The following is a 26,803-nucleotide window of genomic DNA, read 5'->3' as shown; positions in this document are numbered from 1 at the left end:
GGAACGGATCGTCTCAGTGAAAGGAATTAATTTGTCACAAAGAAATAGAAAGTCAACAAGTGATACTTAAGAAAGATGTCACACACACAGGTGAGTTGAGCCGGAGGTGAGGATGCACATGCAGGGGAAGAAGTAGGCAGGCAGGCAATCTGGAATACTTAAAATGTCTTTATTCATGAAGAGCACGCAGGACATGGAAACAATGAATTGACAAGACACACAGAACTGAAAGGGATTAAGTACATGAGGGCTGGGAGCTTGGGTGATTGGAAAACAAGAGGCAGGTGGGAGCAATCAGGAGACACGGGGCTGCACAGAGTGGGGAGACAGGGCAGGGTGTGACAAAAGAAATCAAAATCTCAAGATTAAAAAACTACTACTACTAAAACTACTTAAAAAGTTACCGTTGTAACATTTGAAAAAATGTCTTATAAAATGTGAAAACTTTTCGAGTTAACATTTGTAAACACGACAATATACATAGAGCTTCTAGGGTTAGGGTTAGGATGGCACCTGCTGCTACAGCCTGCCGTCCACCTCTCCTGCTATTGTTGCCATCTGTTCTGCTTTTGTGGACTCCAGTCTTGTTGTTTCCTGTGACCTTGTAACTTTTTTCATTTGGGTGTAATTAAAGGCTTGAAACTATGAATAATTAGATTTGATTGACATGTAGCATGAGCGTCAGAGCTACTGCAGAGCTAACGTAGTGTTTGGCCCAAGGACACTACAGCAGAATTCTCTGTCAGGAGCCGGGATCCAACCTGCAACCTTCTGATTACTGGACAACCTGCTCTACCTCCTGAGCTACTACTGCCCCCTGTTACTCATAAGACATGTGGCATGGTGAACATGGAGGTGGTGGAAACCTCCCATTTAGTTCCAGATCCTTATGAACGGAGCCAGTACTTGTGTGTGTGTGTGTGTGTGTGTGTGTGTGTGTGTGTGTGTGTGTGTGTGTGTGTGTGTGTGTGTGTGTGTGTGTGTGTGCGTGCGCGCACACGTTAAACCCTGCATAACCACCGTATCAATGCCCCTCAGGTCCGTGCCACTGTTAAATCATGTCTCTTTCACTTGCGTCGCTTAAAGCTTCTTTCCGGAGTATTTCTCTTATCCGATGTCGCCATCTAGTGGCTGACAAGCATATCACACTCCTTCCGTTTTTTTTAAGATGGCGACTTCACGTTTCTGTTTATAAACGTGCTTCTGTAGTAACAAACAGCTAAAACACGTAGTTTTACGAGTATTATTCTCATGTCATGTTGTGTTCTCATATATTTATATTTTAGAGACTTTCTTGTCGGTGAAAAGTTCATCAACTCTGCATCAGCCGAGGTTTTCCTTACATTTGAAGCGTCTAAGCGGAAGTGTGACGCTATTGGTTAGTTCTGGTCGGCGCTCAGTTTCCTATTGCACGGAGCTCTGCGGGCAGGGGGCGTGGTTAGCAGTAAAACAAAAACGTATTGCTTACATTTTATCACAGTACATGATGAGATAATCACTTTTACGGGTTTCTGACAAATCATACATTATTTCTGAAAGAGGAAAACTCCCGAAAGCAGCTTGAACTCGTCTAAAACCGATATGAAGCGACCGCACTTGGAGTCTGTAATACAAGCTTTTATCACCTCAAGGTGGGACCATGTAAGTTCATTCCTCATTTGTGTCAACGCTTCCTCCCTAATACATCTAATACATCAATGTAGCTTTTTACCACTAACTTTGTTCTTTATATCAAATCAAATCAAATCAACTTTATTTATATAGCACTTTTCTTACCAAAAATGCAACTCAAAGTGCTTTACAGATTACAATGGCCCCATAGATCCCACATTCCCATCCCAGCCCCCCTCCCCAAGTATAAAACAATTAAAAATTACAGTTCCCCTCCCGCACCCAACTTCCAAAAGTGGACATACAATCACCCGCACACTCGTCCATGCACACACACACACACACACACACACACGCACACACACACACTCGTGAAAACCCGAGGAAACAATAGGCTGAGTTCAGATGGGTCAGGTAATGAACGACACATCATCAGCGGAGCCATCTGCCTTGGCAGCAACAGATCCACGGCAGCAGCCAAGACACCGACCCATGACGCCCAGTGGCGTACGGCAGAAACCCCCACCAGTGCCCGGGCAATACCCGGGGAGCGCCCTGGCCGCCGCCGCCCCTGACCACCAGCCCCAAGGCAGAGGGCTCCGCAGAGGAAACACTGGAGGATTTAAGATATATAACATATAAAATAATAAAAGCTAATAATGATAAAAAGTAACTGATAAAAAGTGATTATAAAGATAGTAAAAGAAAACATAATCATGTAAAAACACTAAGATGTAGATAAAATGATAAAAATAATAAAAGAGATAAATATGTATTTATAGATAAATAGTGATCAGTTAAAAGCTAAGCTAAAAAGGTGGGTCTTGAGCCTATTCTTAAAAGCCTGGATGTTTCCTTCGGCCCTGAGGTCCTCCGGCAGCCCGTTCCAAAGGCGAGGGCCGTAATACTTGAAGGACGCCTCGCCGTGGGTGTGTGTCTTAACTTTAGGGATAACTAGGAGACGGCTGCCAGAGGAGCGCAGAGACCGCGAGGGTTTATACAGTAAAAGCAGTTCTGAAAGATAAGAAGGCCCAAGACCATTAAGACACTTAAAAACCATTAAAATAACCTTAAAATCAATCCTGAAACATACGGGGAGCCAGTGCAGTGATTTTAAAACCGGAGTGATGTGCTCCCGCTTCCTGGTCTTCATCAGGACACGTGCTGCTGAGTTTTGTAAAAGTTGTAAACCTGAGATGCTTTTTTTGGGAAGACCAGAAAGCAGGGTATTGCAGTAATCAATTCTACTGGTTACAAAAGCATGCACTAGCGTCTCCGCATTGGCCCGAGAGAGAATAGTAATACTTGAAGGATGTGTGAAAGAGTCTCACCAGACATAATGTTATTAGTTCCTTTCTGTGATTCCCAACATCATCCTGACTTAAATCCACCACAACACCCCAGCCCAGTCACAAACGGCTCTCCGCACCGGCCCGAGGGCCAGCTATCCGGGACCAATCGAAGATTTGCGGCGCTACGGTATCATTACGTCTAGGCGGGATTCTGACTTAGAGGCGTTCAGTCATAATCCCACAGATGGTAGCTTCGCCCCATTGGCTCCTCAGCCAAGCACATACACCAAATGTCTGAACCTGCGGTTCCTCTCGTACTGAGCAGGATTACTATTGCAACAACACATCATCATTAGGGTAAAACTAACTTGTCTCACGACGGTCTAGGACCCCGACAAAAACTTGGATCGAGGGCTGACTTTCAGTGGATCGCAGCGAGGTAGCTGCTCTGCCACGCACGAAACCCTGACCCAGAATCAGGTCGTCTGCAAGTCATTTAGCACCACGTTCTCCACAAACGTGCAGTGCGCAATTGGAGAGGGGCAGCCATCATTCGGCCGCACCCCAGCCCAGTCACGAACGGCTCTCCGCACCGGCCCGAGGGCCAGCTATCCGGGACCAACCGAAGATTCGCGGCGCTACGGTATCATTACGTCTAGGCAGGATTCTGACTTAGAGGCATTCTGAAACATTCTTTTTTGTGTGTGTGTCCTGTCTGGCTGTGAAGCAAACAGAATTGATGTCTGAATGCTGGTGACAAGCCTTACAGATTTACTCTCAGGTGGAGCATCAAAGCGTCTGCTTTTAATGGCACTCATGATACTTAATAATAATAATAATAATACATTTTATTTCAACAGCGCCTTTCTGAACACTCAAGGACACTTTACAGAGATAAAATACACAACAATAAAAGATAAAACAGCATAAAACAAACAGACAGATTGGAGCAAAGAGAGTAATTATTGGAATGCCAGACGGAACAGGTGAGTTTTGAGTCTGGTTTTAAAGAGAGTGAGGGAATCAATGTTACGGAGGTCAGGAGGAAGTGAGTTCCAGAGCTGGGGAGCAGAGCGGCTGAAGGCCCTGCTCCCCATAGTGACCAGACGGAAAGGTGGGACTGAGAGGTGGATGGAGGAGGAGGACCTGAGGGAACGGGTGGAGGTTGAAGGATGAAGGAGGTCTGAGAGGTACGGTGGAGCTAGGTTATGGATGGCTTTGAATGTATATAGCAGAATTTTGAATTGGATTCTGGAAGTGACAGGGAGCCAGTGGAGCTGCTGAAGAACAGGTGTGATGTGGTGGAAGGAGGGAGTTCTGGAAATGATGCGGGCTGCCGAGTTCTGGAGAAGTTGGAGTTTATGGAGGGATTTGTGAGGAAGACCAAAGAGAAGAGCGTTGCAGTAGTCAATACGGGAAGTGATGAGGCTGTGGACAAGAATGGCGACCGAGTGAGTAGTGAGGGAGGGGCGTAGGCGGTTAATGTTACGTAGATGGAAGTAGGCAGACCGGGTAATATTGTTTATGTGGGACTGGAAGGATAGTGAGGAGTCGAGGATGACACCCAGACTCTTGACCTGAGGGGAGGGGGAAACTAAGGAGTTGTCGACGGGAAGTGTAAAGCTGTGGATTTTGGATAGAAAAGATTTAGTGCCGACAAGTAACATTTCTGTTTTATCACTGTTGAGTTTGAGAAAGTTTGATGTGAACCAGTCTTTGATTTCAGATAAACAATTGGTGAGGGAGGAAGGAGGAAGTGAAGAGGAGGGTTTGGAGGATACATAGAGCTGGGTGTCATCCGCGTAACAATGAAAATGGATGTCAAATTTACGGAAAATATTTCCCAGGGGAAGAAGGTAAGTGATGAAAAGGAGTGGACCGAGAACAGAGCCTTGGGGGACGCCAGTAGTGACAGGGAAGGGACGGGAAGTGAAGGATTTGAGTTGAATAAACTGAGTACGACCAGAGAGATATGAACGGAACCAATCAAGCGGGGTATGAGAAATGCCAAGGGAAGACAATCTATGGAGGAGGATGGTGTGAGAGATGGTATCAAAAGCTGAACTCAAGTCGAGGAGGATGAGAATGGAGAGCAGTCCAGTATCGGCAGCAGTGAGGAGGTCATTGGTGATTTTTATGAGTGCAGTTTCTGTACTGTGGCCAGGACGAAAGCCAGACTGGAAGGGTTCATAGAGGCTATTGAGCGTGAGATGAGCATGGAGTTGAGCAGAGATTATTTTTTCAAGGATTTTTGAAAGAAAGGGAAGATTTGAGATGGGACGAAGATTATTGAAATTATTGGGATCGGTGCCGGGTTTCTTTAATATTGGAGTAATAGATGCAGTTTTGAAAAGTGAGGGAACAATACCGGTAGAGAGGGAGGAGTGGATTATGGTGGTTATGAGAGGGAGAAGGGAGGTGAGACATGTTTTAACCAAAACTGTAGGGAGGGGGTCGAGAGAGCAGGTGGTGGGCTTGGATTTACAGATAATATCAGATATTTCGGATGAGGTGGGAAGAAGAAAGGAACAAAATGACTGGCCGGGTGAAAAAATCTCAGGGGGAGGGGAAGAACTTGGAATTAATTGCTGGTGTATGGAAGCAATTTTCTGAATAAAGAAGGTTAATAAAGAGTTACATGAGTCAGCAGAATACAGGTGGGGGGGTAGAGAGTCCGGGGGATGAAAAATATTGCGTATTATTGAGAACAGAGTCCTGGAGTTGCCTTCATTGGAGGAAACCAATCCAGAGTAGAAAGCAGATTTTGTATGTTTAATTGAGTCCAAGTATTGAAGCAGATGAGTTTTGTGCATTTCTTTGTGTATTGCAAGACCAGTTCGTTTATAGAGGCGTTCGAGTTGACGTCCTTTGGCTTTCATCTGTCGGAGTTCAGGGGTAAACCAGGGGGCAGAGTTAGTAAAGGAGACGGACAGAGTTTTGACTGGGGCAAGAGAATCCAAGATATTGTGGAGTGTGGAGTTATAATGAGAAACAAGATGGTCAGGAGAAGCAGAACTAGGGATGGATATAGTGTTAATAATAGATGACAGGGTGTCTGGGTTAATGTTTTTGATATTGCGGAATGAGATGTGACGGATAGGCTTAGTTCTTAAAGAGCAGAGGGGGATGTTGAATGACAGAAAAAAGTGATCAGATATATTTACATCATTAGCAGAACAGTTAGATGGGGTTAAACCAGAGCAGCAGATTAAATCAAGAGAGTGACCTTTAATGTGCGTGGGAAAATTAGAATATGTTTGAAAATCGAAGCTGTTGAGGCAGGAGGAGAAGTCTCTGGTGAGGGGGAGGTTCAAGTTGTCCATATGAATATTTATATCACCAAGCAGAATGACATTGGGGGAGAGGGTAGTGAGCTGGGTGAGTAATGAGGAGAAGTCATTTAAAAAGTCACTATTGGGCTTGGGTGGGCGGTAGATCAAGGCTATAACTGTAGGAGTGGGACCGGGTATTTGAAAAACAGAAGATTCCATGGAGCTGAAGGCAGGAGTGGAGACAGGCAGCACCTTCCACTTCTCGCGATAGAGCAGCGCGAGACCGCCCCCGCGACCGGAGCCACGTGGATAGGAAAGGTAAACAAAGCCGGGGGGAGCGGAAGCGTTAAGTTGGGAAAAGTCGTTAAGTTGCTGCCAGGTCTCCGTGAGCCCGATGAAGTCCAGTTTATGGTCGGTGATGAGGTCCTGAATGAGCTGACCCTTGTTTGTGAGAGAGCGGACATTCAGGAGGCCGAAGTTGACGGTATTGTTGTGGTTGAAGGTTGCTGTCTTCGCCAGGCTGGCTAGCGAGCGAAGGTCCGCAGTCCGGCCAGTGTTGAGGCGAGGATGACGAGTTGTGGACCAGTATGAGGTGATTGAGTGAGAGTTATCCAGCTGGAAGTTACGGCGAGACCCACGATGGATGTATCTCCGGCGGGGAGGAAGGACGATCTCCGGGTGGAGCTGTAATGCTACCGGCGGAGGCACAGAGAGATGCCCGCGTAGCAGGAGGAGATCAGCCGCCGTGTACTGGAACAGAGCTGCCCCAGGTTGGAGGAGAAGGGACAGGGCAGACCAGAGGAGGGTCAACCAGATAAATAACTTGCAGGTCCACATGATGAACAGCGGTGGTCAGCTAGCCGATAGCAGCGGGTCAACAGCCGGGAGGAGTGAGAGGTAGGTTTAGTCCGCTTGTACACCCAAACAATAAACTGACAACCAAACAGGATCCAATGGAGGCAGAAAAAATATAACACCCGCTTAGGACATCTACAATGTAGTGCTCCATAAAAAGTAAAACACGATAAAATCACGTTAAAATCACCGGTGAGCAGCGGCTGCAAAAACGCGCCAGCGTCCACTCCAGGTGTCTCCAATCAAAAAAGGATGTTATTGTTATTGGGAGAGGGGGGGTGTTCCACAAAAATAAACAATAATGAACACAGGTCTGCTTCTAGACCTGCAGAAAAAGAGAAAAAATAAAAATAAAACAAAAAGGGACACAACAACAATACAACAAGATATCACTGCGTCAGCTTGATGAGAAAATATAAAATCAACATTGTTTAACTGAACAATCACGATAATAAATCACAGTGCATTTAGTGCCAACCATAGCCTTAAGACCTGTGTTGAACGTGCCCAAGTCCATACTGTTGAGAGCACCATGTGAGCACCTGTGTGTGTACACTCGCTTGTTTATGTAAGGTTCCTCTATAGGAGCGTCCAATAGAGAGTGTGAGGGGCCATAGATCCGCCCCCCAAAGATGCGCAGGAGATGGAGGGAGCTCCAAGTCCCAGAGATCCAGGCGCTGCCCCAGAACACAGGAACCCCAAGGAGACTGCAACCAGAAAGGCCCCCGCCCCCCTCGAGAGGCATAGAGGATCGCCCTGGGGGGCCACAACCAGCAGCTGGCAAAGTCAAGGGAGATATCGGCGGCAAGCCCACAGGCCCGACCGCAGCCTCCCACCCCCTAGCCGGCCGAGCCCGGGACCCAATGACCTGGGACCCAGGGGTGACCACTCCCGCTGGGGACCCAGCAGAGCCCAGGGACCCAGACCCCACGAGGCAGCCACTGGGATTGGTTAGGCCACTGGGATTGGTTAGGCCAAAAATCTTAAACTCCCTGACCCAGGAGCCACGACCCAGGCACACTAAGGCACCGCACTCCACACCAGGTGTGGCAGGGAGAGGGGAAACGAATATCTATATCACCAAAAGAAGTCCCAGGATAAGGGAGGAGTCAAAGGCCCCACCTGACATATACAGTCATACACAAGCACCTCCAGAGGGGGGCAACGGCCTCCACACTCCCTCCCTCATGCTCACACATACACATACAACCAAAGACTTATAAAAATGCACGCCGGACACCCACTCATGCTCCCCATACATACCCTATTCACTCTGGTCCCGGTACTGCTGCACATGGGGTACAACCATCACCGGTTCCAATAGTTCGACCCTTTCTGCTGGGGTGCTGATGAGCAGGCTCCCCCGCCCAACACTGAGCACAGCAATCCACCACCCCAGACCCCAAATGGACGGCCGGATCTCCCTCCTCTCCTCCAGCCCCAGGAAGCCAAGCGACAACATAGGTGTGCTAAGACCCCTATTCTCCCTCCGCCTGCTCCAATATAGTGTTAGTGAGTGTTGATGAGGTGTATTCCATGGCTGTGGTGAGCGGGCAGTGCGGGAATCGCCTGGCCTATGCCAGCTGATGCCACCGCACCACCCCACTTACACCCTTAGCCATCAGTGTCTAAGTGCAGTTTAAAATTGGAAGTGGGCACCGGCACTTGGGATGAGACTGATAAATCCCCCTGCCAAGTGCCGTTGAATGTGCTCACTCCCAAGGCCCTAAGTGTGTGTTTGCGTGGAATGTCGTCCGTGGAAGTGTATAAGGTGCAAATAAAAATGAGGGGCAGGTTGCCACAGGAATGCGGAAATGGGGTCCATACCCGCACTCCCTGACTTGTCCACCCCCCAAGGTCCTATGTGCATGTTTGTGTGATGATGTGAGAGAGCAGGAGGAGAGAAATGTGTGGGGATGGGGAGGAATAGCTGGTTGGTCTTAGCCCTCCAGGGAGCCAGCTCCCCTACTGGCCCCAATAGGCACCTCTGTGTCAGACTGCCACCCAGGGCATGGAGACCCCAGCCCATCCTGCCAGGGCCCAAAGCAGCAGCATCACAGAGCCTCACAGAGTCTGAGGGCACCAACGCAGCCCCACCCCAGCAGAATATCTATGCCCATCCCTGCATTTGCACAACTTCCAGAATATATAAAACATAGAACATCCAGGTAAGCTTGGGTCCTCCCCCTCCTGGACATCCCCCTCCCCTGTGGTGTGACAGCAGAGGAGCCAAGGTCTACCCAAGGCCCCTGAACCCAAGTCAGGCACTGCTGCATGTTCCTGCCTTCTCCCCGGCAGCATACAGGTGCTGGCCAGTAAATTAGAATATCATCAAAAGGTTGAAAATATTTCAGTAATTCCATTCAAAACGTGAAACTTGTACATTATATTCATGCAATGCACACAGACCAATGTATTTCCAATGTTCATTACATTTAAATTTGATATTCATAAGTGACAACTAATGAAAACTCCAAATTTGGTATCTCAAAAAATTAGAATATTCTGAAAAGGCTGAATATAGAAGACACCTGCTGCCACTCTAATCAGCTGATTTACTCAAAACACCTGCAAAGGCCTTTAAAAGGTCCCTCAGTCTTGTTTTGAAGGCACCACAATCATGGGGAAGACTTCTGACTTAACAGCTGTCCAAAAGACAATCATTGACACCTTGCACAAGGAGGGCAAGACACAAAAGGTGATTGCTAAAGAAGCTGGCTGTTCGCAGAGCTCTGTGTCCAAGCACATTAACAGACAGGCGAAGGGACGGAAAAAATGTGGTAGAAAAAAGTGTACAAGCTCTAGGGATAACCGCACCCTGCAGAGAATTGTGACGACAAACCCATTCAAAAATGTGGGGGAGATCCACAAAGAGTGGACTGCAGCTGGAGTCAGCGCTTCAAGAACCACCACGAGGAGACTCATGAAAGACATGGGATTCAGGTGTCGCATTCCGTGTGTCAAGCCACTCTTGAACATGAAACAGCGCAAGAAGCGTCTCGCCTGGGCCAAGGACAAAAAGGACTGGACTGATGCTGAGTGGTCCAAAGTTATGTTTTCTGATGAAAGCAAGTTCTGCATTTCCTTTGGAAATCAAGGACCCAGAGTCTGGAGGAAGAGCGGAGAAGCACAGAATCCACGTTGCATGAGGTCCAGTGTAAAGTTTCCACCGTCAGTGATGGTGTGGGGTGCCATGTCATCTGCCGGTGTTGGCCCACTCTGTTTCCTGAGGTCCAGGGTCAATGCAGCCGTCTACCAGGAAGTTTTAGAGCACTTCATGCTTCCTGCTGCTGACCAACTTTATGGGGATGCAGACTTCACCTTTCAACAGGACTTGGCACCTGCACACAGTGCCAAAACCACCAGCACCTGGTTCAAGGACCATGGTATCCCTGTCCTTGATTGGCCAGCAAACTCGCCTGACCTTAACCCCATAGAAAATCTATGGGGTATTGTGAAGCGGAGGATGCAATACGCTAGACCCAACAATGCAGAGGAGCTGAAGACGACTATCAGAGCAACCTGGGCTCTCATAACACCTGAGCAGTGCCACAGACTGATCGAGTCCATGCCACGCCGCATTACTGCAGTTATTGAGGCAAAAGGAGCCCCGACTAAGTATTGAGTGCTATACATGCACATTCTTTTCATGTTCATTCTTTTCAGTTGGCCAACATTAGAGAAACAAACATTTTTTCATTGGCCTTTAGAATATTCTAATTTTCTGAGATACCAGATTTGATGTTTTCATTGGTTGTCACCTATAAATATCAAAATTAAACGTAATAAACATCGGAAATACATTGGTCTGTGTGCATTGCATGAATATAATGTACAAGTTTCACGTTTTGAATGGAATTACTGAAATATTTTCAACCTTTTGATGATATTCTAATTTACTGGCCAGCACCTGTACATGTCAGAACCCGACCCCAAAGGCCCCGCCCAGATCCCCCCACGGGGCCGGCCACCCCGAGCCCCCAGGCCCCCACCCAGACCCGCCCAGGGGCAATGCAGCTGCTGGGCAGCAACCCATGGCCGCCACCAATACCTCCAAAGGGCCCTTCTCACAACCGCCAGTAGTCCACCCCCGAGTCAACCCAAGCACCTCCAGAGGGGGGCAACGGCCCCCCAGTCCCAGACACCCCCAGTGAACCCACCTCCAAGGAATACATCAATGTAGCTTTTTACCACTAACTTTTTTCTTTATAGTAATACTTGAAGGATGTGTGTGTCACCACACATAATGTTATTAGTTCCTTTCTGTGACTCCCAACATCATCCTGACTTAAATCCACCACAGATGCTTGAAGGCTGATACCTCTGAAACATTCTAGAAGAGTGAGCTCAGCTGAGTGCCCATGTGGCTGAGATGTGGTAGAGTGGTGGAGGGCATGGTTATCACCGTGATGAGTGTCTGGATGGGGAAGAAAAACAGAGACGATCAAGGAGAGAAAGAAAGGAAGGGAGAGAGAGAGAGATTATCTCAACCGTTGAGCAGTGCTAGAGAGCGGTTGAGAGGGGAGGATGAGTGTTTTTACCTTGAATGAACACATCCCAGTTATGGGCATCTTGTAAAGGTTTACAAGCATTACGACATGAACAGTAAAAACCCATCAGACCCTTTAAAGTTAATGGAAACAAAGTGAAGCCACCAGAGAAGCTCCGGATCACATTTGAGTTATGACAGCAGAGTCCTCTGCAGTCTGACGGAGTTTCATGGTTTGATTGGTCCAGACAGACTTACGGAGGTCTGTGTGGTCCCGTAACTCACAAACCCCGGGAAAACGCTGGAGGAACCTCATACTTGTCTACGTAGGAAGAGTAATGTTCTGGAGCTGAAGAGACGTGTTGATTGTTTGTCCTAATCATGGATTAAACTGGATGCTCTGGTTGGTTTAACGTAGTAAAGTGAGCTTATTCTGACAGTAAAATTACATAAAAATAATAACATGGAATACACGATCTAATAATAAGGCCTTTCAGCTTTACTAAGACATGGTAAAAGGAGATGAAAGATTTCCTTCAACGGCTTCAGTCTCAAAGGTTCTTCATGCAAAACACAGTTTAGATTGTTTCCATCACAACGTTTGAACTGAGTTGATCATCTGGAGCAGCCACAGCCTTAGAACATCAGGATGTCTCCGCTGAGGAAACGGATCAGGTTTGATTCATCCCAGGAGCAAACGCAGTACAGCCAGCAAATAAAGCCACGGTGGGATCAAAAGGAGCAAACAGGTGATGGTTCGATACACCATCAGGATACACATAAAATAAATGAAGACCAGAGCTGTAAGGTGGAATGATGCGTCCTGAAATGGATACCACATGTGGAATTCTGATATGGATGAATTAGGAGAGGTACCAGCTAGTTCAGGAGGAAGATTCCTAACGGGCTAAAAGAATCTGCAGAAAGCAGGACAGAGGGGACTGGTCCTCTTGTTCAGACTGGGCAGGTTTAATGAACATCTTCATAATTATGTGCTGCATGCTCCTGGACCCGAGTCTTTAGTGGGATTTATTAATGAGAGCGTCCACCTGAGCATGACTGCTGCTGAGTTTCTACTGATCCACAACCTCCAGCCCCTGATCAATAATCACTCCTGGCTAGAGGAGAAGACTGGGACCCTGATATTAAAACCATCGCTCTAGTTTTGGTCACGTTCATCTTCAGGATTCCATAAAATCGCTCACCACCATGGATGTTGCTCACCAGCCTGGCATCGGGGTGGGCAAACCTCTTCAGTGACTTTTATTGGTACTTTAGAACCAAATGCAGACTGGACCTGAGGGAGCAGGGTAGGTGTGTGACTGGGATCGGCCTGGCCCGGCGTCGTTAGTCTACTGGTTTTAGAGCCGGTTACACAGATGAGCTGTCGGCACAAACACTCGTGTCAGGTGGCCGACCCGGAGTTCCTGCCGTTCTGTCATTCTCCAGAACTCACAGATGGCCAGTCTGTCCCCGTGGATGTATTTAACAGTGGGTCTACTCCAGGTCTGCATCTCGCCGTTCCAGAAGCAGCTTTGTAGCTTCTACAGACTTCAGGTTAACCAGAGCGCTGTGCATGCTCTGTGTTTGTGGCCGGCTTTGGCCCTGCAGACGCCGGCGTTGCCGGTGCACTCAGACAGATGGCCTGAACCAGGCTCTTAAACCCGTCTAGAGAGAAAAGTGAAGCTTTAGCTGTGATGTTGGATATCACAGAGAGCAGTTGTTTGGCTCTATTCTGAAGTTGTTTATAACACACGTTCATCTCAAGCTGCGCCCGGGGAAAACGTGAAATGCTGATATTCCTTTGTTTTAGAAAAAGCTTCTGCTTTAGACTCAACATGCTGTGTGAGCAGAGCAGACACTACACAGGGGGCTGTGTGAAGTGTGTGTGTGTGTGTGTGTGTGTGTGTGTGTGTGTGTGTGTGTCCATGACCTGTCTGGCCTGGAGGTGGTGTGTGTGTGTGTGTGAGAGAGATAAGCTACTTTACTCCCTCTTACTGTCATCACAACCAAATATTCACCTGCCAGATTCCCACAGGAACTCATTTGCTCTTGTCTGGCTGAAGGAATATTGTGACTGCAGCGAAATGGAAGAAGACCCGCGCAGGTCAAAGCGTGTCCTGTGAGCCGTCCTGTGATATTGTGCTGTGTTATGTCGTCAGGTACCTGGCCAAGCTGTCATCAGTGGGGAGCATCAGGGAGGAGGAGACCTGTGAAAGGTTACGAGGCCTCATTCAGAAACAGGTGAGCGGAGGTGACGGGCGTTGTGTTGGCGTTAGCGCCGACCTGTCCACATTCACCTGTTGATGGTTTGGACCTTTCCTGTAGATTTAAACAATAGTAGGGAAGCGATCACCTAGGGGTGGGCGATAGGGTATAAATGACCATATATTGAGGATTTCACCTCGGTAACGATAAAGGTGAGCGCAGAAACAAAAGTGGTCCACTAGAGGGGGCTGTTACGTTGAGTCACATTTTTACGTGACTGAAGGTGCTACAGCTCCTTAAAGGCTGTTGCCGACCTTCACATGTCTTTTCCTTCTTAATGATCAGATTTATTGACTTGGGGAAAATGATCTCGATAAGAGTCAGAAATTTCGATGACGATAAATTTTCGATTTGTGGCCCAGTCCTACGGTAACCATCTGCTTGAATATTGTTTATATGTGTTTCTGTGATTTAGTGAATCTGAATGCCTGATGCCTTGTTTACCAAATACAAGCTCGTGCTTTCTGTGACTGAGGAAAGTGTGTTCTTTCTTAAATATGATCGGCCTCTCCCAGCTGCACACACATGCTGCAAGTGAAAATGTTCTTTAAGCCATTCCATGCGTTAGCCTCAGAGAAGACCTGGAGGGGGAAAGGATCTGGTCAGAAAAGCCCGGTTTCTTCGACAGCAGCAGCGTGACTCGGATGGGTTTGGTTTCTACAGCTTTTCAGGGCCTGCTGCACTGCGGTTGCCTGTCTTTTTGTTCTTCTGCTCCTTAGCTACACTTCTTTATGCACGTGTTACCAACTGTATGGACAACAAGGTCTCCAGTGAAACCTGTACGAGAACGATATGTGTGATGCAGAGTTTGGTGTTGTTTCCAGGTTCAGATCTGTAAGCGCAGTGTGGAGGTGATGGATGCAGTGCGGCGTGGGGCACAGCTCGCCATAGACGAGTGTCAGTTTCAGTTTCGTAATCGTCGCTGGAACTGCTCCACTCTGGAGACCATGCCTGTGTTTGGCAAAGTGGTCACCCAAGGTAGGACCATACATCTCTGCATCTCCAGAACAAATGGGAACAACAACATGAGTTTAAAACGTGTGGGTCTAAGTTCATGAGCTTTAGAATTTTTCTGTAAAAGGTTTAGCGTCCCATTCCTAAATTCCTTCTTTGGGTGTCTCTTAAAGACTTCAGAATTGTATTTATGTTCATTTACAGAAAACAATGACTGCATGTGTGTTTGTTGTTGTGTGTTAGGGACTCGTGAGGCAGCCTTTGTGTACGCCATCTCAGCAGCCAGTGTGGCGTTTGCGGTCACTCGGGCCTGCAGCAGTGGAGAACTGGAAAAATGTGGCTGTGACCACAATGTGCATGGAGTCAGTCCAGAGGGTAGATCTCACACACACATGGAGCGTTAACACAGAAGCCCACATTTCTATTTAAAAACAAAACAATATAATGTGACATTTAAAACTACATGCCCTCAGCGCAGACACAGTTACTACCTTTTCTTTACTTCATTACCTTTTCCAGCGTTAGGATCACTGCTTTGAGCCCGTGCTTCAAGTAATCACCTTCTGTCCGGATGTGTGTTCACAGGCTTCCAGTGGTCAGGCTGCAGTGACAACATAGCATATGGCGTGGCCTTCTCACAGTCGTTTGTGGATGTGAGAGAGCGGAGTAAAGGCCAGTCCTCCAGCCGGGCTCTCATGAACCTGCACAACAACGAGGCTGGGAGAAAGGTAACTGTGTGTGTGTGTGTGTGTGTGTGTGTGTGTGTGTGTGTGTGTGTGTGTGTGTGTGTGTGTGTGTGTGTGGGTGGGCAACTTGCACTTTAAACTTCCGAAGCACTTTCAATCACAGTAACTTAAACCAAACTCTTTAAAAGCACGTTAAAACTTAACCGGAACACTTCAAATCACAAAGCACAAAAGAAGAATAACAGATCAAAGGTAAAATTGAATATCTAACGATCTGTTTATGCGTGGCCACAGCTCAAAACAAATTAGATATTACAATGAAAGAAACGGAACTCACTTCAGTTGTCCGATGGCGTTTTTGGTACGGAGAAGGAAAGCCGACTGTTAATTTGAAGCAGATCACGCGGTCGACCGCTTGTTCTGAACTATAGATAAAACGGGAGACAAAGATAGAGAAGGGAGAGGAAAACAAAAAACTCTTGTTCATCGAACCCGAACAGGAGGCGTCCCCCACTGTTCATCAGCGTTCTCCGTTGATTTGATGGTTTTCCGCTGCTTTCCGGCCAGGCCTCGTGTCTGAGTCCGGAGCCGTAGAACGAGCGTCCTTCACCGCCAGTTGAACTGGACAAAAGATGGGCTTAAGTTTCATTTCGCTGGGATTTGTAGCTTTCAGCGGTCCGGTGGGAAGACTCTGTGTGGCTCCCGCACATGCGCAGAACTTGTGTTCCGGGGTTCGACGGTGACGTCATCACGTTGCTTCCGGCTCAAGGAATCATGGGAAATGAAGTCTCTCTTGGTGCTGGAATTTATTATCTGCTCTTTCAGAGCGCAGATGACACAGTTTTCGGAGAAAATGCTGCGTAGCAATTTTCTCATGAGGGCAGACGCTCCGGGGCAATTTTGGCACAGTCTCTTGGAGAAATTACTGCATAGTAATTTTCTCATGAGGGCAGACCCTCAACACTGGTCCACACGCTAAGCACCCTAAAACTTGGTTTTAGTGGTATGGTCTTAATGAACTTTTAGTTTAGGTTAGGGTTAGGAAAAGAACCCCATTGGTTAGGGTTAGAGTATGGGTTAGGGCAGTGGTTCCCAAACTTATTTAGCCGCGCACCCCCTTCTATGTCCCGACCATGTTGACGCACCCCCCAGCCCCACATCAGGGCATGGCGATATATATATATATATATATATATATATATATATATATAGAGAGAGAGAGAGAGAGAGAGAGAGAGAGAGAGAGAGAGAGAGAGAGAGAGATAATCAGACGTCACGCTAAACCAGGGGTCGGCAACCTGTTCCCATCAAAGAGCCATTATTACCCATTTCCCACAGTAAAGAAAACACCGCAGCAGCCGCGGCGTTGTGGGCGGGGCCTACCCTCAGACAGCAGAGCGCTGCTCACAACAGGTGACAGCAGCCGGTACCGGTCGCTCGTGTACGCCAAAGTTATCTTTCATAAGAAGATAATCAATAAAATGATTTATATAAAGTGGATCCAGAAGTTGTAGCCCGTCTCTGCCGACAATATTTAGATATTTTTCACCCTGTTGGTGGTTTTACTGAGCAGGTGCCACTTTTGTCATACGTTTCTTTTTAAAACATGTTTAGACTGTTCAGAATACAAATCCAGGCTCTGTCACGTTTGATTGTTGTAATTAAACTTTGTAGGTGGGGAAGGTCAGGAAAGGATCCGATCATTTTGTTTTCCCCTCATTTACAGCGACAGAGATAACGTTGCAGTGCGCCTGGCTTTGGTGTTAATCAAGTTTAATTATATCTATTTTCACAAGAAAACAAAACATTTAAAAGCAGGGTTCGTGTTGTGTTGACCGGATAGTTCCCTTATTTGACCGTTTATTTTGACGGAGAAAGAATAGAAAGAATTACCCCGATGCATGCAGACGAACTGACACTTTATTCGTTTCGCGCAGATGTAGCTAAATCACCCAAGAAAATATTTCCTTCTGAACATCTGAGCTGGACACCGCTCAGCGCAGCTCGCTGTCAGCGCGTACATAAGGTGCACAGCGAGCTGAAGATGTGGAGAGGGGCTTGGAGCGCGTCGCAGAACCAGAGCGCATGCAGGAAGATTCCTTCCACTGAAGCGAGAGTTTTCCAAACCCGGTCTCTCAGAGAGACTTGTCACTTAGAAAATGTTCCCTGATGATGAAACTTTGGCTGAATAGCGCTTGTTCCTGTCTCCAATGTGGCGTCTGAGGAGAGTCCCAGAATCTCACATCGTCGTCAGCTCATAAAGCGCATATGATTACACACAAGCGTGACACGTCAACCCGGTCACACAGTAGACCGGGTTGGACCTGTTCAGGTTTACGCAGACAATCTTTACATTTAGAATTGCCATACAGATGTAAAATTAATGCAGTAAAATATAAAGCATTTTATTTAAATATCCATTCATTATTTTACAAGCACGGAGAGCCGCATCAGATGGATGGAAGAGCCGCATGCGGCTCCAGAGCCGCGGTTGCCGACCCCTGAGCTAGGGCACATGCGGAGGACACACACACACACACACACACATGCACACGTACAAGCAAAATATACTGGTTTTCAATTACATTTATTGGGCCCACTTACATTTTCTTTGGCCCACTCACAAATGAGTTTCTGGCTACGCTAATGGTGACTTTTGACAGACTTCTCTGAGCTCCGCAGCCATTACACTTTTCACCTCGCGCACCCCCTAGCGGCAGCTCGCGCACCCCCAGGGGTGCGCGCACCACACTTTGGGAATCCCTGGGTTAGGGTATGGGTTACGCATAGGGGAGTCACAAAATTGAATGGAAGTCAATGGAGGTCCACACAAACATATAAATATAAATGCGTGTGTGTGTGTGGGGGGGGGGGGGCGGGGGGGACAAAAGTTGCATTATGGATAAGATGCACAATTCTGAGGTGATTAGAATTATTAGAATTATTCCTGGATCTCTACTGCATCTGTAATGTTAAAGAACCCTTCTATTCATTTTCTGTCTGAGTTTGGTTTTGGGAATCATGTACCTAAAACAAGCTGTTTAAAAATGCCCCCATTTGTGACATCACAAACTAGGAAAGTAGAGTACAACCACCTCTGAGGACCTAGAGAGAGCAGCGGCTGGAGGCGCTGCAGCATATTCTAAATACAGATAGTGTATAAATAAAAGTGATGAAACCACATCATGACAGACACATTTGATGCACTTTGTGAACTTCATGAACATGTTTCATATGGACCATACAACCATTACACTACCCTGGGTCCTCCACTCATGACACAGTCATGCATTTAGCAACAGAACTCCACTGGCGTGAGAGGTTCTCTTCTCGATAACATCAGAGGAGAAACAGCCGGCTGCTACCACTTCAACTTTAGGACAAACTACCTGAGTCCCAAAAAGAAAAACAGCATTTGATACCAAGGACAACAAAAGACGTCTGGACAGAGAAAACAGTGACTGGTGCTTAACAACATCTGGTTTCGTCCGGGATCGCGGGTTTTGGCAGAAGCGTCCTCAGGAAGATACCTGAGAGGAGGGGTGAGGGTCCCAAGACGGTGTTTGCGTTCAAAACTTGGCTTGTTCTGTAGATTTGCTTTAACAGCTTTTAGAACCATGAAAAAAATACTTTACGCTAATTGGTTTTCCAAATTTGCCATTGTAGCTTTAATAAAATGTCTGGCACTACGAGCTCTTGCCAGTTTGCCATGTTTTTCCATGCAGGACCATCTGCGTGGTTAGAAAATTTCCTAGGTGAGCTGGGCAGAAACTTTGGTCCACGCGGAGGGACATGGGTGCTGAAATGACGTCATCTGTCCGTGCGGACCTCGCGGACGCATCAAGCATAAACCAAGCTTAAATGCTGCAGTAGCAAGTGAATTTCCCCACTGTGGGATTAATAAACTCCAGTTTATCCTCATGGCTTTGAATCATATGTTAGTTTGCTCAGTGAAGGTTTTCCTAGTTTGATAAGGAGCAGCAATGTGGTGTCCTGTAGGGCTTGGCCATGTGGCTGCTGCTCACCACTGGCCCATTAGTGGGAGTGCCGAGCGCCTACATTGGATCCTGGCACTCCAAAAATTAGAAATTAATTTTTTTGATTTTCTGTTTGTGCTTTTTTAAAATACACTAGTAAAACATAAAACCATTGAGATCCGGGCGTCACGTGACTCTCAGAGAGTAGACGCCATGTTGGCAGGCAACAAAGGTAAACAAAATGAACGGGATCGGCTTGGATTTTACTCCGTCGGAGTTTACTTCACACTTTAAAACAGAAGAAATCGTTTTATATAGTCAGAAATTAGAGTAAACATCTCCGACCCTTACCGTGCCCCTGGGATACATTTTAAAAACGCCAGAAGCTGTCGGAGCGGGCCTCTTACCGGATTTGAGATACCCTGACATTTATAACTTCCTTGTTAATTTTCCCTTGTCTTACTCCGGAGCAAGAGAAATCACTAGTCTGATTTGTTTCCGTGAATAAAATAAATATGTCAGGCAGGAGCGTCTCAGGATCTGTCTGAGATCTGTCTCGGTGAGACAGATAATAGCAATCCAAAGTGCTTTTTATGTGTGATCTGACAATTGATCAACCATTGCTTAAAAATTAAATACAGCTTAGCCGTTTAATTGCTGTGATCATAAAACACGTAAACGGCAGCACGCAGAACTCACGAGGCAACGTTTTACGTGACGTTTACTTGTTGCTATGAGTAATAAGACAGAAAAAGCCACGCCAAAATAAGTTTAGGAAGCCCACTAAGAATCGTAATAAAAGCATTTAAAATAAATACCATACACAGTTGAGGAGACGTTGGTTTAAGTACCTGATATGAAGCGGTCGCTGCGCAAGCAAAAACCTTTACTCTCGGGATCCCACAGCTTCATTTTAGCCCGGTCACTAGCGCGTTTTATTACAATGATCCAACGTTTGCGGCGCTCCGGATCTTGGGGAATCCTGTAGATGGCTCATTCCTTATGTCGTCCGCGTCTGTTCTGCATCCTGGGGCACAACAGGAATCTACCATATTTCCCATTTGATTGAGTTTTCTGATGATAACAAATAGTCCAGCTGCCGGCTTCTGCCTGCCAATATGACGCCGTTTCGATTTGAACTGTTGCATGCTGGGAGAAGTGACGTCAACTCCCGGAGCTCTATAGGCTAGAACTTCATATTTTAAAGTGGCAGTGTATATTTTCCCTGGCAATAGGAGGCAGTACACACCTAAATCATTGCAAGCAAGCTGTAATTTTGGGTTCAAGTAAGACCTGACCAACGGATGGCCATTAGGGTCAAAAATCCCTGGGAGCGCAAAATTTGAACAGTTACTTTGTCAGATAATCCAAGCTCCAACAAAATGACAACCACATCAGACTCTCGTCACTGGCAACGAGCGAAGAGGTAAATGATGTTTATGAATAATGAAAGATTTGTAACCGCTTGTTACAAATCAGTAAATACATTTTTGTCCTCACGGGGTCCTGTAGAAGGAAACGGTGTTTAATATAGTGTCACCCAGGCAGGTGACCTGTACACCCGTTGGACCCGTTCAGGTTTACGCAGAGCAGAAGAGCAGAGTGCGTTCCGGCCATGGGTAAAATGTTCAGTGAAATTATTTAATCATAATGTTCTGGACACCCTGGTCAGGTTGTTTAGTCCAGTGCTTTGAGTGCAAACACACACACGCATAAACGCATACACACACACACACACATGCATAAACGCATACACACACACACACGCACATGCATAAACGCATACACACACACATTCACACATATATACACACACACACATACACACATACACACACACATGCATACACACACACACATACGCATACACACGAATACACACACACGCATACACATACACACGCATACACACACACGCGTACACACACACACACACACATGCATAAACACACACACACATACACATACACACAGGCATACACACGCACACGCATACGCACACACACGCATACACACACACACAGGCATACACACACACACAGGCATACACACACATACACACACACAAGCATACACGCATACACACACACAAGCATACACACACACAAGCATACACACATGCATACACACACACATGCACACACACACACACATGCATATACACACACACACGCATACACACACACATGCATACGCACACACACACGCATACACATACACACATGCATACACACGCACATGCATACACACACACACATACACACACACACGCATATGCATACACACACACACAGGCATACACACACGCATACACACACAAGCATACACACACTCATGCACACACACACACACACGCATACGCACACACACACACGCATGCACATGCACACATGCATACACACACACACACATGCATACGCACATGCACACACACACACGCATACGCACACACACACACACATACACACACACAAGCATACACACACACACACACACATGCATACACACACACACACGCATACGCACACACAAGCATACACACACACATGCATACACACACACACATGCATACACACACACACACACACACACGCATACGCACACACACACACATACACATACACACATGCATACACATACACACGCATACACATACACACATGCACACACACACATGCACACACACACACACACATGCATACACATACACACATGCACACACACGCACATGATTACACACACACACACACACGCATACACATACACACATGCACACACACGCACATGATTACACACACACACACTCACACGCAAACACTGCATTATGACGCAGAGGGACAAAATTGTTTTATTTATTTCAGGTTTTTATGATTTTTGTTAACATTTTAAAGGATGACCATCTAGATTTTTTTATTTGGCATACAGATAACAAAAGAATGCAGTAAAATGAAATACATTTTAATGAAATATTTATTCATTATTTTAGAAGCACAGAGAGCCGCAGGCGGCCCCAGAGCCGCGGTTTGCCAACCCCTGGGCTAGCTGGAACATACGGGACCAAAAGATCAGTGATATATGGTGATGCCTTACACGTGAAACTGTAAAAACTAGAATCTGGAGCAAAAATCCATTTGTGTCAGTAATCCAGCTTAAACTGAGAGACCATCTAAAGGCTCAGGAACCCTCTGCAGGTGTTCTGAATTCATCAGCTGAATAGTGTGACACTTTGAGTCTAGAATATTGAACCTTTTCACAATATTCTTGCAGTCTGAGGTTTTAAATGTGGGGTTTTCATCAGCTGTAAGCCAGAATCATCCATTATAACAAATAAAGGCTGAAACATTTGAACTCGTATGTGATGAGTCTGTCGCATATATTAGTTTCACTTTTTAAGTGAAATTACCAGAACTTTTGCTCCATATTCTAAGTTTTTGTTTGGCCTGTAGTTGTTACAGCAGGACCTTAACATCAGCCCAACCAGGACATGGCCACCAGTGGAAGGGTTTCAGTACAGGACTCATGTGGTTGTAGTTTTTTCCTGTATTGTTTAAGTCTGTACTTTGCTATTTATTAACAAATGTGGGAATGAAAGAGTGTTAAAATGTACAAACCAGTGACATCTAGAAGCCTAGCACCTCTACACGTCTGAGCAAGTTGCACCCAACCAGGAACCAGTAACACCAGCTGGTGACATTTGAAGAACTGGCCATGTTTAAAAGCTGAGATGTTATTCTTGAGTAGAGGATTTTCTCTTGGATTTTCAGAATAAAGGTGAAGCTAACTTACATTTTACACATGGCTCTCAAATGTTTATTGATTGTTCTTCTTCTTAAGCCCAGCCACCCTCGGTGGGTTTACCTCCGGGCTGTGGGATGTGGTTAGGGGTGGGAATGGATACGTTTTTATCATTATCAATGGCGTTGTTCCTGAGTAGTTCAATAAGTGGCAACAATATAATTGCACATGGTCTCTTGCATAACATGATAGGCAGTGTTAGTATTTTAGTTACATGCAGTAATAACAGGAGAGAATGTGCAAACCTCACAGCTGCTGCTATGTTGAAATTCACTAGTCTGGAGTTGTCAGAAACACCACATTCACTTTAAAGTGACAGTGTGTAGTTTCCCTGGCAATAGGGAGCAGTAGATACCTGAATCACTGCAAGCTAGCAAGCAGCATTTTGTGTTCAAATAAGACCTTTCCAAATGATTGCCATTAAGGTGCAAAATCCCTGGGAGTGCAACCTCCAGCAAAACGGCAAACACACCAGATTCCCTTTCATCACTGGTAATGAGTGAAGAGGAAAATGTGTAAAGCAACAATGTTTATTATTGGTGAAAGTTTTGCAAGCATCTGTTACAAATCAGTAAAAGTTTTTTTGTCCTCACGGACTTCCGTAGAAGGAAACACGGCATCCAATATGGCGTTGCCCAGAGACGTAGAGCCGCTCCCATGTATTTTAGACGAGATTTTTAAGGTTATATGTTATGAAACTGCCAACAACTAGGTATCTTTTCATTCATGTACAACAACATTTTGATAGATATTTCCAGAGATTAATGGTAAAAACTACAAATTGTCACTTCAAAGAGCGAGCAACGCCTAAATAAACTTGCTTTTGCTGACAACCTGTACAGATGAGTGTCTAATGGTGCTGTACACATGAGTAATCACTAGTGTGGCAGTTTAGTGCAACTTACTCTAAATGTAATAATTCAGCCCAAAGCCATACTGATATCTCCATCTTTAGGTAAAAACTCTGCTCCACGTTAATGTAGAACCAGCTGTGGCTGATGGCTAAGTTGAAAAACGTGACGTTGTCAACAAATTACAACGTGGCTGCACCCACTGGTTTCCAGGTGAGGCAGCCGCACCTCCACCTGGCTCAGCCACTCACCTGCTGATGTGACACATCAGCGCTCTGAGCCGCTCGCCTTTAGAAAAAAATGCTGCCCTCCCGTTTTCAAATCCTCCAGAATGCTGCAGAGTCTGTGTCTGCTCTTCTCCGGAGTGGTAAGTCTACAGTGAGTGTGTGCTTGCGTGCACGCGTGAGTGCGCGCACGCTTGTTAACAACTCGTTTTTAGAGAAACTCCGACAGCGCATGTGGGGGGGTTGAGGGGGGTGAAGTCCATCACCACCTCGGTGCCGCTCTCTCGGTCCACCATGCAACGCCTCTTTCAGAAGCGTTTTCCTAACAGGAAGTGTGGATGAAATACGTCTCCACCCACACACTGACTCCCACTTGAAGTTGTGTATGTTCTGCTCAAATGCATTTTTATATTCGTAGTATTTCCTCCCTTTGATAAAATATCTACTTTGCAAGTGTTGTAAGCTGCCCTGTTGTCATCCTTTCTTGTAAAGTATGACCAACCGTTTGAGCGTTTGTGTCGTGTAGACGCCATGTTTCCTGCTGAGTAAATGCAGAAGCCATGCAACATGCACGGTGACGTCATCCATGCCTACTGGAATTGATAAGGGAATCGTTTGAAAAAACAGCAAACAATTCCTAGGAATTGAGCCAGTGGTTGGTTTTCAGCCCCATCCCCCCCACCCCCCCAACACACACACACACACACACACACACACACACCCCACCCCCCATTTTGAAGGGACATTATTAACACTTTTGAAGTAAACATCAGGTTTCAACGTCTCAATTAACTTTTAAGCACTCTGTTCTTTCAGATCAAACAGCTGACTCGTACTTCAGCTGTAAAAAGATTACCAGAGTAATTATGGGATGGGTGTTGGTATTCAAAGCTCTTTTATTCATAGCCTACACGTTTCTGTTAATAGCCTCGTTTTTTTCTGCAGGCCATCCTGTCTCAGATGCGTGTGGAGTGTAAATGTCACGGTGTTTCCGGTTCCTGTGAAGTGAAGACCTGCTGGAAAGCCATGCCACCATTCCGCAAGGTGGGCAACGTCATCAAGGAGAAGTTTGATGGCGCCACTGAGGTGGAGCAACGCAAGGTGGGATCCACTAAAGTGCTGTTTCCTCGCAATACTCAGTTCAAACCTCACACAGATGAAGATCTGGTCTACCTGGACCCAAGCCCAGATTTCTGTGACTATGACCCTCGTACACCGGGCATGCTGGGTACAGTGGGCCGCCACTGCAACAGAACCTCTAAGGCCATTGACGGCTGTGAGCTGATGTGCTGCGGCCGTGGTTTTCAGACACAGGAGGTGGAGGTGGTGAACAGGTGTAGTTGTAAGTTCCACTGGTGCTGTTACGTGAAATGCAAGCAGTGCCGCAAAATGGTGGAGATCCATACATGCCGATGATGGAGGCGAGTACGCAGAGGGCACCGCTGATGGATGAAACAAACACCCCACATTCCTCCTCAGTTACAGGCTGGAGGGAGCAAAATGGTCTCATGAAAGAGAAGAGCTGCCCTGATTTTAAACCACCCTCCGCATGCTGGTCAACAAAATTGGCTGTAAGGCCAAAGGTCATCCCATATATATCATACCACTGTAATGAATGTCACTAGATTAGGTGTTGGACGTGCTAAAATGCTACAGTCTGGAGACCTTTCACTTCCTGTCGCGTCTGTTCCATGTCTGGTTTGTCATTGATGCTTTTATTTTTGTAATCTTTAACTTATTGGTTGGGACTGAGGAAATTGGCAGGTACAGTACAAGAAGAAGGGATGAACCTAGACCAGTGACTGGGCGACTGAGGCGATCGTTGGGTTCAAATGTCAGGATTGGAAATCTTCTCTGCTTATGGGACTCACTCGGAGAGCTGGATGTGTAAAAGGGTCCTGTCCTGATGAGTCTGTCTGAGGCAGGACTCGTAACTTGTAGCAGAAGAACCAGCTAAACTGGAATTCTTTACTTTCCCATTGCCTTGCCCTGAGGCTGCTGTCCTTTGGCTTGCTGGCTGTGCTCCTCTCCCTTAGAGGAGGAAAATGAAACATCACTGAGGGCCTCCATCCTGGTTTCTTATTGCTGACCAGTATGACTGGCGGGTGATGGGCTTCAGAATAATGAAACACACACAGTACCTGGGTCTATCGACTGTTGAATGGGAATCCTGACTGCTTCTGTCCACCCACCAGAGTGTTCTAAAGAGCTGTAAGCAGTCAGGAACCCAAAGGGTTGTTGCCTCTGTGATGCCTGTTAAAATCACTAGATCATACTGTACCTTTATTTAGAAAGCACCTTTAAAAGTATCGAGTACCCACCAGGATGCTATACAGAGAACCGTCTTTACCTTGACAAACACACAAAGCCATTGATACACCCATCAAAAGGAACCGTCATCAATCTTCACCCCAAGACTGACTACAGAAATCCTGCAGTAGGCACATCAGTGTAGTGATTTGGGACAACCAAAACGGCCTCAGCCTCCAGTCAGTTCAGGTTCAGAAAGTTGTTTGGTATCCAAACCTT

General features: G+C 46.4%; 1 protein-coding gene across 1 annotated transcript in view; it reads left to right on the top strand.

Annotated features, from left to right (window-relative positions):
• The window catches only part of wnt4 (wingless-type MMTV integration site family, member 4), a 147,482-nt gene extending 121,198 nt beyond the window's left edge, over positions 1-26,284 (top strand). The window contains exons 2-6 of the mRNA XM_054734773.2: positions 13,682-13,763; positions 14,612-14,765; positions 14,985-15,116; positions 15,327-15,469; positions 25,220-26,284. Coding sequence (XP_054590748.2) covers positions 13,682-13,763; positions 14,612-14,765; positions 14,985-15,116; positions 15,327-15,469; positions 25,220-25,690 — 982 coding nt within the window. The 3' untranslated portion in view covers positions 25,691-26,284. The remainder of the gene's footprint in view (positions 1-13,681; positions 13,764-14,611; positions 14,766-14,984; positions 15,117-15,326; positions 15,470-25,219) is intronic.
• The last annotated feature ends 519 nt before the right edge of the window (positions 26,285-26,803 follow it).

The sequence above is a fragment of the Nothobranchius furzeri genome, chromosome 3 (assembly GCF_043380555.1).
Source record: "Nothobranchius furzeri strain GRZ-AD chromosome 3, NfurGRZ-RIMD1, whole genome shotgun sequence".
Lineage (NCBI taxonomy): Eukaryota > Metazoa > Chordata > Actinopteri > Cyprinodontiformes > Nothobranchiidae > Nothobranchius > Nothobranchius furzeri.
Note: the sequence above shows the minus strand (reverse complement) of the source record. Positions and strands in the feature narration are given on the sequence as shown.